This window comes from Oncorhynchus keta, chromosome 12 (genome assembly GCF_023373465.1).
Source record: "Oncorhynchus keta strain PuntledgeMale-10-30-2019 chromosome 12, Oket_V2, whole genome shotgun sequence".
Classification (NCBI taxonomy): Eukaryota; Metazoa; Chordata; class Actinopteri; order Salmoniformes; family Salmonidae; genus Oncorhynchus; species Oncorhynchus keta.
This window is the reverse complement of record NC_068432.1, coordinates 11,794,450-11,815,749: the sequence shown is the minus strand read 5'-3', so window position 1 is coordinate 11,815,749 and position 21,300 is coordinate 11,794,450. Positions and strand designations below refer to the sequence as shown.

The window sequence follows — 21,300 nt, the reverse complement described above, 5'->3', positions numbered from 1 at the left end:
ATTAAACATTCATGAACATATAATTTAAAAGCTTAAATTATTTTTAGTCTAACTGCGTTGTCTGATTTTAAAAAGGCTTTACGGCGAAAGCATATCATTGTCTGAGGACGGCACCCCACAACATATTTTTCAATTAGCACAGGCTTCATAAAATCACAAATAGCTATTTTAAATAAATCACTTACTTTTTTGAAGGTCTTCCTCTGTTTGCAATCACAAGGGTCCCAGCTACAACATGACTGGTCGTTTTGTTAGATAAAATCCTTCTTTATATCCCAAAAAGTCATTTTAATTGGTGCCATCGATTTCAGTAATCCAAGGAGTCCAAAAAGCTGTCGCAAAACTTCGTCCAAATAAGTCAAACAACGTTTCTATTTAATCCTCAGGTACTCAAATGTAAATGAGCTGTAATATTTGATACGGAAAGTAGTATGTTCAATAGGAAAGGAAAATTAGTATGTGGGCGCCCTCTCCCTCACGCACAGAAAGACTGATCTGTTCTTCTCACCAAAACTCCAAATACTTGTTAGTTTTTCAAAAAACGAGCCTGAAACCTTGAATAAAGACTGACATCTTGTGGAAGCCAATAGGAATTGCTATCTGGGAGATGGATTTACATAGAAACAATAGGTTCCCATTATAAGAGCCTGGGAGCTCAAAAACAAATCCGATTGGATTTTCGCCTGCCATATCAATTCTGTTAGTTTCAGACATTTATTTGAACAGTTTTAGAAACATCAAAATGTTTTCTATCCAATGCTACCAGTTATATGCATATCCTGGATTCTGGGCCTGAGTAACAGGCAGTTTACTTTAGGCATGTCAGTTAGGCAGAAATTCAGGAAACTTGACCATATCCCAGAGGTTTTAATGACCGTTCCACTGCTGCATGTTCATTAATTGTTTATGGTTCATTGAACAAGCATGGGAAACAGTGTTTAAACCCTTTACAATGAAGATCTGTGAAGTTATTTGTATTTTTACGAATTATCTTTGAAAGACAGGGTCCTGAAAAGGAACGTTTATAAGTAAAATGCTAATTTTCACAAAACTCCTGCCATCTGTTCTTAGACGTAGAGAGCGGCACGCTAAGACCATTGACATTGCTCAAGAGGAAGTCCTGACCTGCCTGGGCATCCACCTGTACGAGCGGCTGCACAGAATCTGGCTGAAGCTGAGGGCAGAGGAGCAAACCTGGCAGATGCTCTTCTACCTTGGCATTGATGCTCTACGCAAAAGTTTTGAGGTTTGTGTATTTATTTTTGTTTTTTATGATCAAATTATAAATTTTCCACCCAATAACGTACTAAAAAGAACACCAAACGAGCTGAGGTTTGTTATACACTGCCAGCTGCATGACATGATAACAAGTTGAAGTGACATGTATCAGACATTTGTTGATGGAAGTGATGTATTTTTTTAAGGATCCCCATTAGCAGCTTCTCTTCCTGGGGTCCAGAAACATTAAGGCAGTTATATACAAGAAATATTACATTTCAGAACTTTTCACAACATGAAGTGTGTGCCCTCAGGCCATTACTCTACTACCACATATCTACAATACAAAATCTATGTGTGTAGAGTACATGTGTTGTGTATATCTCTTCACAGGTCCCGCTGTTCCATGAGGTGTATTTTTATCAGTAAAAAAAAAAATCTGATTCTACTGCTTGTATCAGTGACCTGATGTGGAATATAGAGTTCCATGTAGTCATTGCTCATTGCTCTATGTAGTAATGTCCCATAGTCTCTTCTGGACTGGGGGATATGCGTGGGTGTCCGAGTTGTGTGATAGTAGTTTAAACAGACAGCTACTGCCTTCAACATGTCAATACTTTGACTTCATCAATACTTGTTTTTTAAATCTGTCCTCTAATTTGAGCCGTGAGAGATTGACATGCATATTAATGTTGGCTCTCCATGTACATTTAAGGGCCAGCCGTGCTGCCCTGTTCTGAGCCAATTGTTATTTTCCTAACTCTTTGTGGCACCTGACTACTCGACTGAAAAGTAGTCCTGGTGCAACACAACTAGGGCCTGTAGGACCTGTCTTGTTGATAATGTTAAGGCAGAGCAGCACTTTATTATGGACAGACTTCTCCCCATCTTAGCTACTGTTGCAGCAACATGTTTTGACCATGGCAGTTTACAATCCAGGGTTACTCTAAGCAGTTTAGTCACCTCATTGTTCAATTTCCACATTATTCATTACCAGATTTAGTTGAGGTTTAGTGAAGGATTTGCCCCCCACAATTTTTATTTATTTATTAGGACAAATTTATTCCGTGCCTCCCATTCTGAAACTGACTGCAGCTCTTTGTTAAATGTTGCAGTGATTTCACTCGCTGTTGTATCTGAAGTGTTGTCATTCACATACATATATGTGTATATATGCTGGCTTTACTCAGCCATGTCATTAATAAAGATTGAAAAAAGTAAGGGGCCTAGACAGCTGCCCTGTGAAATTCCTGCTTCTATCTGGATTATGTTGGAGAGGCTTTCTTAAAAGAACACCCTCCGTTCTGTTAGACAGTTAACTCTTTATCCACAATATAGCACATAACGCACTGATCGATAATGTCGAAAGCCGCACTGAAGTCTAACAAGACAGCCCCCACAATCATCTATTTCTCTCAGCCAATCAAAGTCATTTGTGTAAGTGCTGTGCATGTTTGAATGTCCTTCCCTATAAGCATGCTGAAAGTCTGTCAATTTGTTTACTGTGAAATAGCATTGTATCTGGTCAAACTATTTTTTTCCAGAAGTTTACTATGGGTTTATATCAGGCTGATTGGTCGGCTATTTGAGCCAGTAAAGTGGGCTTTACTATTCTTGGGTAGCATAATGGCTTTTGCTTCCCTCCAGGCCTGAGGGCACACACTTTCTAGCAGGCTTAAATTGAAGATATGGCAAATAGGAGTGGCAATATCATCTGCTATTAACATCAGTAATTGTCCATCTAGATTGTCAAACCCTTGTGGCTTGTCATTGTTGATAGACCACACTTACCGTACGAAATTCAAAAGTACAATGCTTCTTTTCTAATTTGGTCAGATAGACTTGGATGTGTAGTGTCAGCGTTTGTTGCTGGGATGTCATCCCTATGTTTGCTTATCTTGCCAATGAAAAAATCAGTAAAGTAGTTTGCAATAGCAGTGGGTTTTGTGATGAATGAGCCATCTGATTCAATGAATGATGGAGTGGACTTTGCCTTTTTAGAAGAAAAAAACAAACATTTTAGGTGCTCCCAAGGTCCTGTCATGGAAATGACCACCAGGGACACTAGAAGTCAATCTTAAATGAGTCATTCTTTATTATCAGCATGCTGGAGAGGTTCCAACAAACTTAATGTACCAAGTAATACACGTCTGTGTACGCAGCAGAGCTCCTGACAGACAAGTTTATATTTGCATGAATTAGCTTATTCAATATTCATCATTAAAGTTTGGTTCATGCATGTGACTGACCAATACCTCACAAGACTTATTCTCTCCAAGCTGAGACCTTGAAACTGAGACACCCTTTTCGGTTCTCAAAACAATTTTCTGGGCGTACTGCCAAATTGCTTATACTGATAGTGAGAATTCCTCCCAGGCATGATCGACAGAGGCACCCAAGGGAGTTAGAGGGACAAATAAGGTTACTTACATTGTGACTGCCAACAACCCTGGGATAATGTACATGCGCTGCAGAATTACAACAACTCGGCGACACAATGGTAAAGATTATCTGAGCTGGGCTTGGGTCGTTGTTTCAACACAGCCTTGAGTCCAGGAGCTGATTTGGATGGACTCCGTCAATCCTGGAGAGCATCTTGTGTTTCCAGAAGGTGTCAAAGTTATCAATAAATGTTATTCCAACAAGGCTACAGCAATCTTTTAGCCAGGTGTGTAATGCCATTAGCCTGCTGAATCTTTCACATCCGTGGCCCAACAATGGTACCGGAGCTGAAATAATTGGCCACAATCTTTCAGAGCTTGAATCAGTTCTTTAAAATCAATTGTCAGAGGTTCGGCGCTGTATTTTGTGTTTCCATCAGACACATGACTCATGTACAGTGCCTTAAATATTCACACCTATTGTCTTTTTCCACATTTGGTTGTGTTACATTTTAAATCTGGTCTGTATCAAGTTTAGATTTTTGTCACTGGCCTACATGCAATACCCCATAATGTCAAAGTGGAATTATGTATTTTGAAATTGTAACTAATTAATAAATGAAGCTGAAATGTCTTGAATAAATAAGTATTCAACCCCTTTGTTATGGCAAGCAAAAATAAATTCAGGAGTATAAATTTGCTTAAGTCATAAGTTGCATGGACTAAATCTGTGTGCAATAGTGTTTAACATTATTTTTTTTAAATGATTACCTCATTTCTGTACCCCACATATGCAATTACCTGTAAGGTCCCTCAGTCAAGCAGTAAATTTCAAATACAGATTCAACCACAATGACGAGGGAGGTTCTCCCATGCCTCGGAAAGAATAGCACCTATTGCTATACTGAACAAAAGTATAAATGCAACATATATGAAGTGTTGGTCCCATGTTTCAGGAGCTGAAATGAAAGATCCAAGAAAAGCTTATTTCTCAAATGTTAACATTTTGTTTATGTCCCTGAAAGTGAGCATTTCTCCTTTGCCAAGTTAATCCATCCACCTGTTGTGGCATATCAAGAAGCTGATTTAAACAGCATGATCATTACACAGCTGCACCTTGTGCTGGGCCCAATAAAAGGCCATGCTGACTGCAGGAATGTCCACCAGAGCTGTTGCCAGATAAAATTATTTCATTTCGCTACCAGCCACCTCCAACGTTATTTTAAAAAAAAAATGGCAGTAGCTCCAACCGGCCTCATAACACCAGACCACGTGGACCACGCCAGCCCAGGTCATCCACATCTGGCTTTTTCACATGCTGGAACGTCTGAGACCAGCCACCCGGACAGCTGATGAAACTGTGGGTTTGCACAACTGAAGAATTTCTGCACAAACTGTCAGAAACCAACTCGGAGAAGCTCGTCTGCGTGCCTCTTGTCCTCACCAGGGTCTTCACCTGACTTGCAGTTTGACATTGTAACCAACTTCAGTGGGAAAATGCTCACCTTCGATGGCCACTGGTACACTGGAGAAGTGTACTCTTCACGGATGCATCCTGGTTTCAACTGTGCTGGACAGATGGCAGACGGTGTGTATATCATCGCGTTTGTGACCGGTATGCTGATGTCAACATTGTGAACAGAGTGCCTCTGTGGCAGTGGGGTTATGGTATGGACAGTTATAAACTATAGACAACGAACACAATTACATTTTATCGATGGCAATTTGAATGCACAGGGATACCAGGAAGAGATCCTGGAGGCCCATTGTCATGCCATTAATTCGACGCCATCATGTTTCAGCATGATAACGCACAGCCCCATGTCTCAAGGACCTGCACACAATTCCTGCAAGCTGAAAATGTCAGTTCTTCCATGGCCTGTATATTCACCAGACATATCACCTGTTGAGCATGTTTTGGATGCTATGGATCGATGTGTATGACAGTGGGTTCCAGTTCCCGCCAATATCCAGCAACTTCACACAGCCATTGACGAGGAGTGGGACAACATTCCATAGGCCACAATAAACATCCTGATCAACTCTAAGCGAAGAAGATGTCACACAGCATGAGGCAAATGCTCTTCACCAGATACTGGCTGGTTTAAATATATATATTTTTTATTAAGGTATCTGTGACCAACAGATGCATATCTGTTTTCCAGTCATGTGAAATCCATAGATTAGGGCATAATTAATTAATTTAACCTGTAGTGACACCCCATCCCGTGAACGGGACCGTTGTCATCATCTGACACTAATTAGCATAATGCAACGGACATAAATCTTACTAGAAAATAATCCTATTCATGAAAATCACAAGTGAAATATATTGGAACACAGCTTAGCCTTTTGTTAATCACCCTGTCATCTCAGATTTTCAAAATATGCTTTACAGCCAACGCTAGACAAAGCATTTGTGTAAGTTTATCATAGCCTAGCATAGCATTATTCCTTGCTAGCAGCAGGCAACCTTGTCACGGAAATCAGAAAAGCAATCAAATTCAATCGTTTACCTTTGATGAACTTCGGGTGTTTTCACTCACGAGACTCCCCGATAGACAGCCAAAGTTCATTTTTTTTCCCCCCAAAAGATTATTTTTCTGGGTGAAATAGCTCTGTTTGTTCTTCACGTTTGGCTGAGAAATCGCCCGAAATTGCGGTCACCACAACGCCGAAAAATATTCCAAATTAGCTCCATAATATCGACAGAAACATGGCAAACGTTGTTTGGAATCCATCCTCAAGGCGTTTTTCTAATATCTATTCGATAATATATCCGTTGGGACAATTCGTTTTTCAGTAGGACCGATTGGAATAATGGCTACCTCTGTATTTTACGCGAGAATCTCTCTCGGAGCCACCATGTGACCACTTACGCAATGTGGCCGCCTACGGCTATTCTTCAACAGAAATGCGTAAAACTACGTCACAATGCTGTAGACACCTTGGGGAATGCGTAGAAAGCGTAAGCTCGTTGATGGTACATTCACAGCTGAATAGGGAGTCATTGGAACGCAGCGCTTTCAAAACCTGGGGCACTTCCAGATTGTATTTTTCTCAGGCTTTTGCCTGCAACATCAGTTCTGTTATACTCACAGACAATATCTTTACATTTTTGGAAACGTTAGTGTTTTCTATCCAAAGCTGTCAATTACAGTGTGGCAAAAAAGTATTTAGTCAGCCACCAATTGTGCAAGTTCTCCCACTTAAAAAGATGAGAGGCCAGTAATTTTCATCATAGGTACACTTCAACTATGACAGACAATGAGAAATAAAAATCCAGAAAATCACATTGTAGGATTTTTTTTAAATGAATTTATTTGCAAATTATGGTGGAAAATAAGTATTTTGTCAATAACAAAAGTTTATCTCAATACTTTGTTATATACCCTTTGTTGGCAATGACAGAGGTCAAACATTTTCTGTAAATCTTCACAAGTTTTTCACATACTGTTTCTGGTATTTCGGCCCATTCCTCCATGCAGATCTCCTCTAGAGCAGTGATGTTTTGGGGCTGTTGCTGGGCAACACGGACTTTCAACTCCCTCCAAAGATTTTCTATGGGGTTGAGATCTGGAGACTGGCTAGGCCACTCCAGGACCTTAATGCTTCTTACGAAGCCACTCCTTCGTTGCCCGGGGTGTGTTTGGGATCATTGTCATGCTGAAAGACCCAGCCACGTTTCATCTTCAATGCCCTTGCTGATGGAAGGAGGTTTTCACTCAAAATCTCACGGTACATGGCCCCATTCATTCTTTCCTTTACACGGATCAGTCGTCCTGGTCCCTTTGCAGAAAAACGTGTGTGTGTGTGTTACTGATGGTAGGCTTTGTTACTTTGGTCCCAGCTCTCTGCAGGTCATTCACTAGGTCCCCCCGTGTGGTTCTGGGATTTTTTTGATGATCATTTTGACCCCATTTTGACCCCATTTTGGTGATCATTTTGACCCCATGGGGTGAGATCTTGCGTGGAGCCCCAGATTGAGGGAGATTATCAGTGGTCTTGTATGTCTTCCATTTCATAATAATTGCTCCCACAGTTGATTTCTTCAAACCAAGCTGCTTACCTATTGCAGATTCAGTCTTCCCAGCCTGGTGCAGGTCTACAATTTTGTTTCTGGTGTCCTTTGATAGCTCTTTGGTCTTGGCCATAGTGGAGTTTGGAGTGTGACTGTTCGAGGTTGTGGAGGTGTCTTTTATACTGATAACAAGTTCAAACAGGTGCCATTAATACAGGTAACGAGTGGAGGACAGAGGAGCCTCTTAAAGAAGAAGTTACAGGTCTGTGAGAGCCAGAAATCTTGCTTGTTTGTAGGTGACCAACTACTTATTTTCCACCATAATTTGCAAATAAATTCAGAAAAAATCCTACAATGTGATTTTCTGGATTTTTTTTCTTCTAATTTTGTCTGTCATAGTTGAAGTGTACCTATGATGAAAATTACAGGCCTCATCTTTTTAAGTGGGAGAAATTGCACAATTGGTGGCTGACTAAATACTTTTTTGCCCCACTGTATATGCATATTCTAGCATCTTTTCCTGACAAAATATCCCGTTCAAAAACGGGAATGGTTTTTTTTTCCTTCCAAAAATGAAAATACTGCCCCCTAAGACCAAGAGGTTTAGGAAATCAATCAATTTAAATGAACTGTAACAGGGGCTCATAAGTATGAATTTTACTGTAAGGTCTACCTACACCTGTTGTATACGCATGCATGTGACTAATAACATTTGATTTGAGCAGTATCTTATATTTTTGTTCAGGGTAGAGGTGTTTTTAAAAAATATATAAAGTTATTAATTACACTGGATGGTGTATCAATAGACCCAGTCACTACAAAGATGCAGGCGTCCTTCCTTACTACGTTGCCGGAGAGGAAGGAAACTGCTTGGGGATTTCACAATGAGGCCAATGGTGATTTTTAAAACCAGTTAGAATTTAATGGTTGTGATAGGAGAAATGAGGATGGCTCAACATTGTAAAAGTAACGTCCCTTTTTCAGGACCCTGTCTTTCAAAGATCATTTGTAAAAATCAAAATAACTTCACAGATCTTCATTGTAAAGGGTTTAAACACTGTTTCCCATGCTTGTTCAATGAACCATAAACAAGTTGTGAAAATGCAGCTGTGGAACGGTCGTTAAGACACTTACAGCTTACAGACGGTAGGCAATTAAGGTCACAGTTATGAAAACTTAGGACACGAAAGAGGCCTTTCTACAGACTCTGGAAAAACACCAAAAGAAAGATGCCTGCTCATCTGTGTGAACGTGCCTTAGGCATGCTGCAAGGAGGCATGAGGACTGCAGATGTGGTCAGGGCAATAAATTGCAATGTATGTACTGTGAGACACCTAAGACAGTGCTACAGGGAGACCGGACAGACAGCTGATCGTCCTCGCAGTGGCAGACCACGTGTAACACCTGCACAGGATCGGTACATCTGAACATCACACCTGTGGGACAGGTACAGGATGCAACAACAACTGCCTGAGTTACACCAGGAACACACAATCATTCCATCAGAACCATCAGGTTCTCTCCCAAGATTTGACAGTACATGTCCCTGTTCATCGTCCCTTTTGATGCTGTGAAGCTGTCCTGTCCCCTTAGCAGAAAAACACCCCCAAAGCATAATGTTTCCACCATGTTTGACGGTGGGGATGGTGTTCTTGGAATCATTCAGATGTTCATTGGCATGTATATGTGCGGCGCTGCAGGATTTCAGTCCTTCACGGCGTAGCTTTCTTGGTGACTATGGTCCCAACTGCCTTGATCATTGCCAAGATCCTCCCGTGTAGTTCTGGGCTGATTCCTCACCGTTCTCATGATCATTGCAACTCCACGAGGTGAGATCTTGCATGGAGCCCCAGGCCGAGGGTGATTGACAGTTGTTTTGTGTTTCTTCCATTTGCGAATAATCGCCACCAACTGTTGTCACCTTCTCACCAAGCTGCTTGGCGATGGTCTTGTAGCCCATTCCAGCCTTGTGTATGTCTACAATCTTGTCCCTGACATCCTTGGAGAGCTGTTTGGTCTTAGCCATGGTGGAGAGTTTGGAATCTGATTTGATTGATTGCTTCTGTGGACAGGTGTCTTTTATACAGGTAACAAACTGAGATTAGGAGCACTCCCTTTAAGAGTGTGCTCCTAATCTCAGCTCGTTACCTGTATAAAAGACACCTGGGAACCAGAAATCTTTCTGATTGAGAGGGGGTCAAATACTTATTTCCCTCATTAAAATGCAAATCAATTTATAACATTTTTGACATGTGTTTTTCTGGATATTTTTGTTGTTATTCTGTCTCTCACTGTTCAAATAAACCTACCATTTAAAATGATAGACTGATAATTTCTTTGTCAGTGGGCAAACGTACAAAATCAGCAGGGGATCAAATACTTTTTCCCTCACTGTGTGTATTGAGTCAACATTCAACCTTTTTTTATTTAGACAAATAATTTTCACTAACAACCTGTTAACACCCATTTCCCCAGATGGCGGTGGAGAAGGTGCAAGGCATCAGTCGTCTGGAGCAGCTGTGTGAAGAGCTGTCGGAGGAGGAGAGGGCCAAGGAGCTGAAGCAGGAGAAGAAGAGGCAGAAGAAGAAGAACAGGCGAAAAAACAAGTGCGGCTTCAACATGTCCGACAGCAAGGAGAAGAGCCTGGATGAGGTAATGTTTTTCTCAACTCTTACACACGACAGGAGTACAGTATGACAACAGGGAAATACCAGTGAGTCTGTTTTAGGAAACTGTCCCCACATGCCCTTGTCCGGCATACTTGTTCCGCATTCTGTGGTGAACCTTATCCAGGCTCTTCATTATCAAGCTAACCATGTTATTACCAGATTACTAAAGCATTCTATTTGTGACCTTTTTATTATTCACACACTGTGTTTGGCATCCATAGTGTTTGGCATCCATAGGTTTAAATAGCAACTAATGGCTTTCAAATGGTCATACAGTGTTTGTAAGTCCACAACTCTCCCTGCCCATAACACTGCCACTTAGGGCTGAACAGATTTAGTTCACTGGTCAATTTGTATATTTGTATTTATTTATTTGCTCCTGAGGGGCGCAGCGGTCTAAGGCACCGCATCTCAGTGCAAGAGGTGCCATTACAGTCACTGGTTCAAATCCTGGCTGTATCACATCCGTCTGTGATTGGGAGTCCCATAGGGGTGTCTCACAATTGGCTCAGCGTCGTCCAGGTTTGGTCGTGGTAGGCCGTCTTTGTAAATAATTTGTTCTAAACTGACTTGCCGAGTTAAATATTAAATTTTTTTTAAAGTTGTGTTTTACTTTTTGGGCTGTCGATATGCTTTTAATCGACAAAGTTTTTTATTGTCCGAGCAGTCACATATGTATTCTTTTTGTTATGGCACTTGACGCCTGTCTGAGTGGACTAAACCATTGCGGAGGCCTGGGGATGCCACACCAGTAGTAGGCCTACATTTACCGTTAATTCCAATAATTTCTCATTTACGTTTGTTTGGTTACTGTCTTTTCTGTTAATACATAAAATAGGCCTAGGCAACCTGGCCTGCGTGCAAATGTAAGCCTTTAAATGTGCCTGTCTGGGGATCTGATGGTGTTTTCTGATTTGTCTTAACTCGCTAACACTGTGGAGCTTCTCAAAGTAATTTATTTGCCTCAAAAGGCAAGTAAACAAAGTCTTTGTTACATCCATTGAGAATGACAATAGTCCCTCAACGTACCGATTTGAAAAATCTTTCCAGCTCTCTCCTTTTCATAACAACTCATTATGAAAGGGGGGGGAAAGTTGTGCTCTAATCTGGTGGAAACGTCATAAAATAGTCCTACCTAATTACTTCTTATCCCTTGCGCAAACAGCTGTGTCTGTCAGGAGCTCACTGGCGCTGGAAACTGAGGGCCCAGAATATTTTATACTATGTTGTAAGTTTGCAGGACCAAGTTTACAGTTGATAAAAATGTTCAAGTTCCTTACAGACAGGCCATGCGTAGCACATGACATTGACTTTGAGATATGATGACTTGATTGTAAATTAAACTGTTCCACGAAAATGTGCATATGAAAAACATAACTGGCCTGCAAATCAGTAGAAATGGTACGATGAATTGGCACACTAAATGGAAAAGACCTCTGGTGTCGCCGAATTACCAGACACTTCTGGAGCATTAAGGCAGAAGGTCAGGAACAGGGCACTAATTCACAAAACACTTCTTGCGCAAAAATGTAAGGTTGTTAATTAAGAGAAAAAAAATAGGAAGTTCATAACATAGTCAGTTCAATTCCCCAACAATATTTTAAGATTGAATGATTTTCTCACGAACTTCTCAAATATCATCTTATAAATGTTAAGATGTTTGTTGCTAGGCAACTCTTTTAGGTAGCTAGCAATGCCAATTGTGTTAGCATATTTCTTACTGAGATTACTGTTCTAAAACATGTTCTTGGATTTAAAATAATCAATACTGAAACTTTCAGAAGACGTTTGAGTGAATTAAACATGTTCAATTGCCTTCATGAACTTTTTCTCTCACTGCCCTGAGTTTAGGGTTTAGCTATCTCGGAATTAACAACATTTCCAATAAGTTAATTTTCAAGAATCAAATTTCTTAACTTTTTGCTTAAGGAGAAACATAAGAAATAGCGCGAGAAAATGTCGAAGAACCTTTTTGAGGAATAGCAACTTTGCATAACTTAAGTCTACAGTAAAGAAGAAATTGCTTTTAAGAAGGTTTTGTGAATCTGGGCCCAGGTTTTTTTTTCTTCTGATTAGGCGATATTAATCTCTGGCTCCCTCTAATTTGCATTTAAGCACTGTGATTAAAAATGATCAGACAAGCTCAGTAGCCTGCATATAGTTGATTTTTATTAAAACGTGGGGTGTGTCTATATATGGAAAAATACATGTTACAAAATATAGACCAATCAATTAGTCAAAAGAACAGACGACTCGGTCGACCAAGATTGTTTTTGTCTGGGACAGCCCTACTGCCACCCCTTTCTGTGGTCATCCCATTAACAATAATATAATACTGTTCTGACATACTATTCTCCCCCATACAGGCTTCATTAGAGTCTGTGGAGAGAAGAGGCTGCAAGGCCTGTGGAAGCCCAGAGGTGGAGGGTCATGTCGGCTGTGTGGAGGTGGTCGTCACCAGCAACGAGAGCACTACTTCCTGCAGCTGTCCAGATGGCACCGTTCCCAAAGTCAAGAAAGGTAAAGCTGCCACCAATATCCAACCATCACCTAAGACCAGATACCTGACCCTGGGTAAGATCAATCTTACCTATTATGGCTAATACTGAAATGTATTTGTTTTTATTTTTACCGAGTATACAAAACATTAAGAACACCTGCTTTTTCCATGACACACACCAGTGGTTCCCAAACTGTGGGGTAAAGAGATTAACAAATGCAACCACAACAAAAAATCACTGAACTAGTCATTTTCCTTTTTTTGCGTCTATGGCCGTAGTTTAAAAGCTGATTTAATAGTGGGGGCAGTCAATATTTTTTTAACTCGTCGACCACCTCCCCAAATTGGCGCAAATTTTCGAACTAGCTACCCTGTTCTCAGAGTCTCCGACACAATTTAGCTAAATATTGGCTGATTTAACAAAAATAAAGACAATCCAACCAATAATGAGGGTGAATCTACAACTGATGAACCGCCATCTGATAATGACACTGGTGGGAGAGGCTGGTGGGAGAGACCCTAATGCCAGTGGGAAAGAAGCGCAAGGATGAGCTGACCCTCAAATTCAGCAAAGCTACAGAATTATCAAGATGATTACATGCAGTATGGTTTCACGTGTCATGGTCGATGGGGATCCACATCCACAATATGTTGTGGATGTGATAGCCTAACTACAGTTTGAAGCCAGTGAAATTGAAGAGGCATTTACAGTGTGTGGGTGTGACACACACACCAAACACACAACGCACACCGATAAAACTGTGGATTTTTTTCCATCACAAAGACCAAGATTTTCTTGGCCAAAAGCAGGTATTAAACGCACAGTGATTTATAACAGTACCAGTCAAAAGTGTGGACACCTACTCATTAAAGGGTTTTTGTTTTTACTATTTTCTGCATTGTAGAATAATGGTGAAGAATCAAAACTATGAAATAACACATATGGAATCATGTAGCAACCAAAACTGTTAAACAAATCCAAATTAACTTTAGATTCTTCAAAGTAGCCACGATGACAGCTTGGCATTCTCTCAACCAGTTTCATGAGTTAATAACCTGGAGTGCTTTTCCAACAGTCTTGAAGGAGCACTTGTTGGCTGCTTTTCTTTCCACTCTGCCGTCCAACTCATCCCAAACCATCTCCATTGGGTTGAGGTCAGATGATTGTGGAGACCAGGTCATCTGATGCAGCACTCCATCACTCTCCTCCTTGGTCAAATAACCCTTACACAGCCTGGAGGTGTGTTGTGTCGTTGTACAATCGAAAAACAAATGATAGTCCCACTAAGCGCAAACCAGATGGGATGGCGTATCGCTGAAGAATGCTGTGGTAGCCATGCTGGTTAAGTGTGCTTTGAATTCTAAATAAATCACTGACTGTGTCACCAGCAATCACACCACCACCTCCATGCTTCATGGTGGGAACCACACATATGGAGATCATCCGTTCATCTACTCTGCGTGTCACAAAGACACGGCGGTTGGAACCAAAAATCTCATTTAGACTCATCAGACTAAAGGACAGATTTCCACCGGTCTAATGTCCATTGCTTGTGTTTCTTGGTCCAAGCAAGTCTCTTCTTATTATTGGTGTCCTTAATAGTGGTTTCTTTGCAGCAATTTGACCATGAAGACCTGATTCACGCAGTCTCCTCTGAACGGTTGATGTTGAGATGTGTCTGTTACTTGAACTCTGAAGGATTTATTTGGGCTGCTATCTGAGGTGCAGTTAACTCTAATGAACTTATCCTCTGCAGCAGAGGTAACTCTGGGTCTTCCTTTCCTTTGGCGGTCCTCATGAGAGCCAGTTTCATCGTAGCGCTGATTTTTGCAACTGCTCTTGAAGAAACTTTAAAACTTCTTGACATTTTCATGATTGACAGACCTAAATGTCTTAAAGAAATTATGGACCGTTGTTTCTCTTTGCTTATTTGAGCTGTTCTTGCCATAATATGGACTTGGTCTTTTACTAAATAGTGCTTTTCTGTATACCACACCTACCTTGTCACAACACAACTGATTGGCTCAAATGCATTATGAAAGAAATTCCACAAATTAAGTTTTAATAAGGCACACCTGTTAATTGAAATGCATTCCAGGTGACTACCTCATGTAGCTGGTTGAGAGAACGCAGAGTGTGCAAAGCTCTCATCAAGGCAAAAGGTGGCTACTTGGAAGAATCTCATATCAAAATATATTTGATTTGTTTAATACTTGTGGTTACTACATGATTCCATGTGTTATTTCAGTGTAGAAAAATTGTAAAAAAAATAAAGAGAAATTAGGTGTACAAACTTTTGACTAATACTGTATATTGCATGCAGCTCAGCTTCTCGTATCATCAGATACTGCTATGACGGGCAACTACATGAAGATGTGTTAATTTGCAGTGCACTTGAGGGGACATGCACTGGACAGGATATATTCAACTGGCTTGATGAGGAGAGGGTATGTTAGGAGATGTGTGCACAGATAGGGCTGGTTCTATGATGGGTTAACATAAGGGTCTGAAGGAAAAGGTACAAGCCATTGCACCACACGTAGTATTCACTCATTATGTTATACACAGAGAAGATCTTTCTTCCAAGGCCCTTGATAATGGGCTTAGTAGCGTGCTTCAAACGGTAATAAAAATAGTGAACTTCATAAAGGCAAGCCCCATGAATACCAGACTATTTGCTGTCCTGTGCCAAGAAATGGGATCTGAGCACAAATGATTAATGCTGCATACTGAGATCAGGTGGGTCTCGCGAGGTAAAGTGCTGCTGCGTCTATTTGAAATGAGATGAGGTAAGCCTATTCCTACTGGATATGCAGAATGCCTGACGGATCCTAAATGACTGTCAAACCTAGCCTACTTTGCAGAATTAATTGATAGAATGAATGGACTTAACATGACACTACAAGGCCCAAATAACAACATTCTCATAAGCCCGACAAAGTTGAGGGGTTTGTGAAGAAGCTGACGCACTGGGCAGTACGAAGGGAGTGTGGAGATCGATCACTGGACACCATAAGCTTGAGGAAAATTAGCTGCACCTGGATGATGCCACAAAGGCAAGGATCGTTCATCACCTCCGAGGACTTATTGGACATTTCTGGAGGTACTTTCAAGAGGAGACGCACAAAAATGACTGGATCCGACAACCATTCATTGCCATCGCTGGCAGCTACCTGTCATCGGAGCTACAGGACTCCCTCTTGGACCTGTCCAGTGACAAGACCCTGCTGGAGGAATTTGAGCTGTCAATCGCAGGAGAATACCCGGAATTATCTGAAATCGCGTTGGATAAATTGAGGAGTATACAACCTCAGTCACCGACTTCATCAATAAGTGGATCGACGACGTTGTCCCCACATGTACATATCCCAACCGGTAACCATGGATTACAGGCAACATTGCACCGAGCTAAAGGCTAGAGCTGCTGCTTTCAAGGAGCGGGACACTTATCCGGACGCTTACAATAAATCCTGCTATGCCCTCAGACAAACCATCAATACAGGACTAGGATTGAATGCTAGTGCACCGGCTCTGACGCTTGTTGGATGTGGCAGGGCTTGCAAACTATTTAGAGCTGCCCAGTGTCGCGAGCCTACCAGATGAGCTAAATGCCTTTTTTATGCTCTCTTCGAGGCAAGCAACACTGAAGTATGCATGAGAGCACCAGCTGTTCTGGACGACAGTGTGATCACGCTCTCCATAGCCAATGTAAGTAAGCAAGACCTTTAAACAGGTCAACATTCACAAGGCCAGATGGATTACCTGGATGTGTACTCAGAGCATGCCCGGACCAACTAGCAAGTGTCTTCACTGACATTTTCAACCTGACCATGTGTGTAATACCTACATGTTTCAAGCAGACCACCATAGTCCCTGTGCCCAAGAACACAAAGGCAACCTGCCTAAATGACTACAGACCCGTAGCACTCACGTCCGTAGGCATGAAGTGCTTTGAAAGGCTGGTAATGGCTCACATCAACACCATTATCCCAGAAACCCTAGACCCACTACAATTTGCATACCACCCAAACAGATTCACAAATGATGCAATCTCTATTGCACTCCACACTGCCCTTTCCCACCTGGACAAAAGGAACACCTATGTGAGAATGCTATTCATTGACTACAGCTCAGCGTTCAACACCATATTACCCTCAAAGCTCATCACCAAGCTAAGGATCCTGGGGCTAAACAGCTCCCTATGCAACTGGATCCTAGACTTCCTGACAGGCCGTCCCCAGGTGGTGAGGGTAGGTAGCAACACATCTGCCACGCTGATCCTCAACACTGGAGCCGCCCAGGGGTGCATGCTCAGTCCCCTCCTGTACTCCCTGTTCACCCACGACTGCATGGCCAGGCACGACTCCAACACCATCATTAAGTTTGCTGACGACACAACAGTGGTAGGCCTGATCACCGAAAACGACGAGACAGCCTATAGGGAGGAGGTCAGAGACCTGGCCGGGTGGTGCCAGAATAACAACCTCAACGTAACCAAGACTAAGGACTACAGGAAAAGGAGCACAGAGCTCGTCCCCATTCTCATCGACGGGGCTGTAGTGGAGCAGGTTTAGAGCTTCAAATTCCTTGGTGTCCACGTCAACAACACACTAGAATGGTCCAAACACACCAAGACAGTCGTGAAGAGGGCACGACGAAGCCTATTCCCCCTCAGGAAACTAAAAAGATTTGGCATGGGTCCTGAGATCCTCAAAAGGTTTTACAGCTGCAACATTGAGACCATCCTGACTTGTTGCGTCACTGCCTGGTACGGCAATTGCTCGGCCTCCGACCGCAAGGCACTTCAGAGAGTAGTAGTACAGCACTGGGGCAAAGCTGCCTGCCATCCAGGACCTCTACACCAGGTGGTGTCAGAGGAAGGTCCTAAAAATTGCTAAAGACCCCATCCACCCCAGGCATAGACTGTTCTCTCTACTACCGCATGGCAAAAGTTACCGGAGTGCCAAGTCTAGGACAAAAGGCTTCTCAACAGTTTTTACCCCCAAGCCATAAGACACCTGAACGGGTAACCAAATGGTTACCTGGACTAATTGCATTGTGTGCCCCCCCCAAGCCCTCTTCTATGCTGCTGCTACTCTCTGTTTATCTTATATGCATAGTCACTTTAACTATACATTCATGTACATACTACCTAAATATTGGCCCGACCATCCAGTGCTCCCGCACATTGGCTAACCGGGCTATCTGCATTGTGTCCCACCACTCGCCAACCCCTCTTTTTACTCTTCTGCTACTCTCTGTTCATCATATATGCATAGTCACTTTAACGATACCTACATGTGCATACTACCTCAATAAGCCTGACTAACAGCTGGTTGTGTATAACCTTGCTAACGTTATTTTTAGATGTCTTTCTACTGTTTTATTTCTTTACTTACACACACACACACCATTTTTTTCTTCTTTCACACCATTGGTTAGAGCCTGTAAGTAAGCATTTCACTGCTCCCAAGGTTCACCTTCCAATTCGTTCGGAATTATCACTAGTTCTAGTGCAGAAAACATGGTAATTAACCATGTTGAATATTGGCCTGTTGGAAACTACACCTCCCTACCACATTGCACACTTCAGACTTGATCTGATTTATCTCTACAGAAACGACACATCGAGCTCTCAGGAAAAAATATGCAACGATTATGGAATTCAAATAATTGCACCGACGTCGGTCAAATAGCCGATATTTTGGTTAATCGCTTAGCACTATCGGCCACTTTAGTTGTGATACAAACCTTATCAAAACATATAGGCTACATGATGCATGTGACTATGATTTAGAAAACGTCTGTGGGGGAAAAAAATAATCATACGCTGTTTCTTGACTTAAATTGCAACCGCTGGGTTATCATTCACAAGTGATAATATTCTCTCTCACACATCAGACTATTCTCAGTTGTATCTTGTCTTGACATATATTATTTAGTATATGTTAAATTAAGTTTTGATTTAGAATGGGGGCATTATCATGCACCTGTCGGAACAGGGGAAAAGACTTGCATAGCCTATTGAAATGTTGTGCTACATGGCCTTATAGGAAACGTATATAATTCTATGCATCAACCAGCGATCAGGAGCTGGCTTTTGCTGAGCAACAGGTGATCCTATTCCACTCAAACTCTGAATGCCAGGGCTCTTGTGAAGTGTTAAATTTGATTTTCAATCACATTTATGTCAGTGTGATTAGAGGGACTATAGAATGCTGAGAACCAGTCTATTAGCGACTGGCCTTTGGCAAGTTTGGTAGGCTACTAATGACCATCCGCAGCATCGGAGTGCAGTTTTGGCGAAACCTACTTTCCGTGAATCAAGTCACGTGGAATTTGACTGCGGTCATGACTCGTGACTGCCAGTGTGGAGGTAATATGGTCACCGTAACAGCCCTATTAACACCATAGACTGCTGATTTTGCTAAATAACTTTTCTTTCATTTTGATTCCAGCACAATTGAAAATGTGGCACGAATTTGCTTCAGCCTAGTCTCAATGAAGAGTTTAGTGTTGGACTAGCCATGTGCAACATGCACTCGCAGTTTCAAGCCTGCTTGAGTTCGCGGCAGGCGGACAAGCAACATCCACTGTCGTAGTACAGCTGAAGCATGACGTGGAATGTGAAACTGAAGCTGGCTAGCTTTATAAAAGTCTAAGTTGATCTACTGTAGCTTGCTTCGTAGTATTCTACTCGATCTACCCAATTGAACGTTTATGGGAGATTCTGGAGTGGCACCTGTGATGGCATTTTCCACCACCACCAACAAAACGCCAAATTATGGAATTTCTCGAAACAAGTGTGGATAATGTCCTGAGGTGTAATTGAAGTTGTTCTGGCTCCTGGTGGCCCAACACCCTAATAAGACACTATATATTGGTGTTTCTTTATGATATTTCAACGCCGATAGCTATTATTGGAGAACCAAAAAAAGCCGATACCGATTAATCTGACAGGTGTTTTTTTTGTATTTGTAATAATGACAATTACAACAATACTGAATTAACACTTATTGTAACTTAATATAATACAATATCAATTTAGCCTCAAATAAATAATGAAACATGTTCAATTTGGTTTAAATAATGCAAAAACAAAGTGTTGGAGAAGAAAGTAAAAGTGCAATATGTGCCATGTAAAAAAGCTAACGTTTAAGTTCCTTGCTCAGAACATGAGAACATATGAAAGCTGGTGGTTCCTTTTAACATGAGTCTTCAATATTCCCAGGTAAGAAGTTTTAGGTTGTAGTTATTATAGGACTATTTCTCTCTCTACGATTTGTATTTCATATACCTTTGACTATTGCATGTTCTTATAGGCACTTTAGTATTGCCAGTGTAACAGTATAGCTTCCATCCCTCTTCTCGCTCCTCCCTGGGCTCGAACCAGAAACACATCGACAACAGCCACCCTCTAGCCAGCGTTACCCATGCAGAGCAAGGGGAACAACCGCTCCTAGTCTCAGATCGAGTGACGTTTGAAACGCGCACCCCGCTAGCTAGCTAGCCATTTCACATCGGTTACACCAGCCTAATCTCGGGAGTTGATAGGCTTGAAGTCATAAACAGCGCAATGCTTGAAGAATTGGGAAGAGCTGCTGGCAAACGCACTAAAGTTCTGTTTGAATGAATGCTTACGAGCCTGCTGCTGCCTACCCCCGCTCAGTCAGACTGCTCTATCAAATCATAGACTTAATTATAACATAATAACACACAGAAATATGAGTGTTTGGTCATTAATATGGTCGAATCTGAAAACTATCAGTTTGAAAACAAAGCGTTTATTCTTTCAGTGAAATGCGGGTGGCATCCCTAAGTCTAAATATTGCTGTTACATTGCACAACCTTCAATATTATGTACAATTCTGGCAAATTAATTACGGCCTTTGTTAGGAATAAATGGACTTCACACAGTTTACAACGAGCCAGGCGGCCCAAACTGCTGCATATACCCTGACTCTGCTTGCACAGAACGCAAGAGAGGTGACACAATTTCCCTAGTTAAAATAAATTCATGTTAGCAGGCAATATGAACTAAATATGCAGGTTTAAAATATATACTTGTGTATTGATTTTAAAGAAAGGCATTGATGTTTATGGTTAGGTACATTGGTGCAGCGACAGTGCTTTTTTTCGTGAATGAGCTTGTTAAATCATCACCCGTTTGTCGAAGTAGGCTGTGATTCGATGAGAAATTAACAGGCACCGCATCGATTATATGCAACGCAGGACAAGCTAGATAAACCATGTGTAGTTAACTAGTGATTATGTTAAGATTGTTTTATAAAATAAGTTTAATGCTACCCAGCAACTGCCCTCGCTTAACAGGTAGTCAGCCTGCCACGCAGGCTCCTCGTTGAGTGCAATGTAAGGCCGGTGGTTAGAGCGTTGGACTAGTAACCGGAAGGTTGCGAAAACGAATCCCCAAGCTGACAAGGTAAAAATCTGTCGTTCTGCCCCTGAACATGGCAGTTAACGTTCCTAGGCCGTCATTGAAAATAAGAATG

General features: G+C 41.6%; 1 protein-coding gene across 3 annotated transcripts in view; it reads left to right on the top strand.

Moving 5' to 3' along the window:
* LOC118390997 (gametogenetin-binding protein 2-like) overlaps positions 1–21,300 on the top strand; it is a 47,587-nt gene that overhangs the window by 24,260 nt on the left and 2,027 nt on the right. For all 3 annotated transcript variants that reach the window (XM_035781892.2, XM_035781893.2, XM_052457739.1), the window contains 3 exons: positions 1,072–1,246; positions 10,096–10,272; positions 12,656–12,809. In XM_035781892.2, coding sequence (XP_035637785.1) covers positions 1,072–1,246; positions 10,096–10,272; positions 12,656–12,809 — 506 coding nt within the window. The remainder of the gene's footprint in view (positions 1–1,071; positions 1,247–10,095; positions 10,273–12,655; positions 12,810–21,300) is intronic.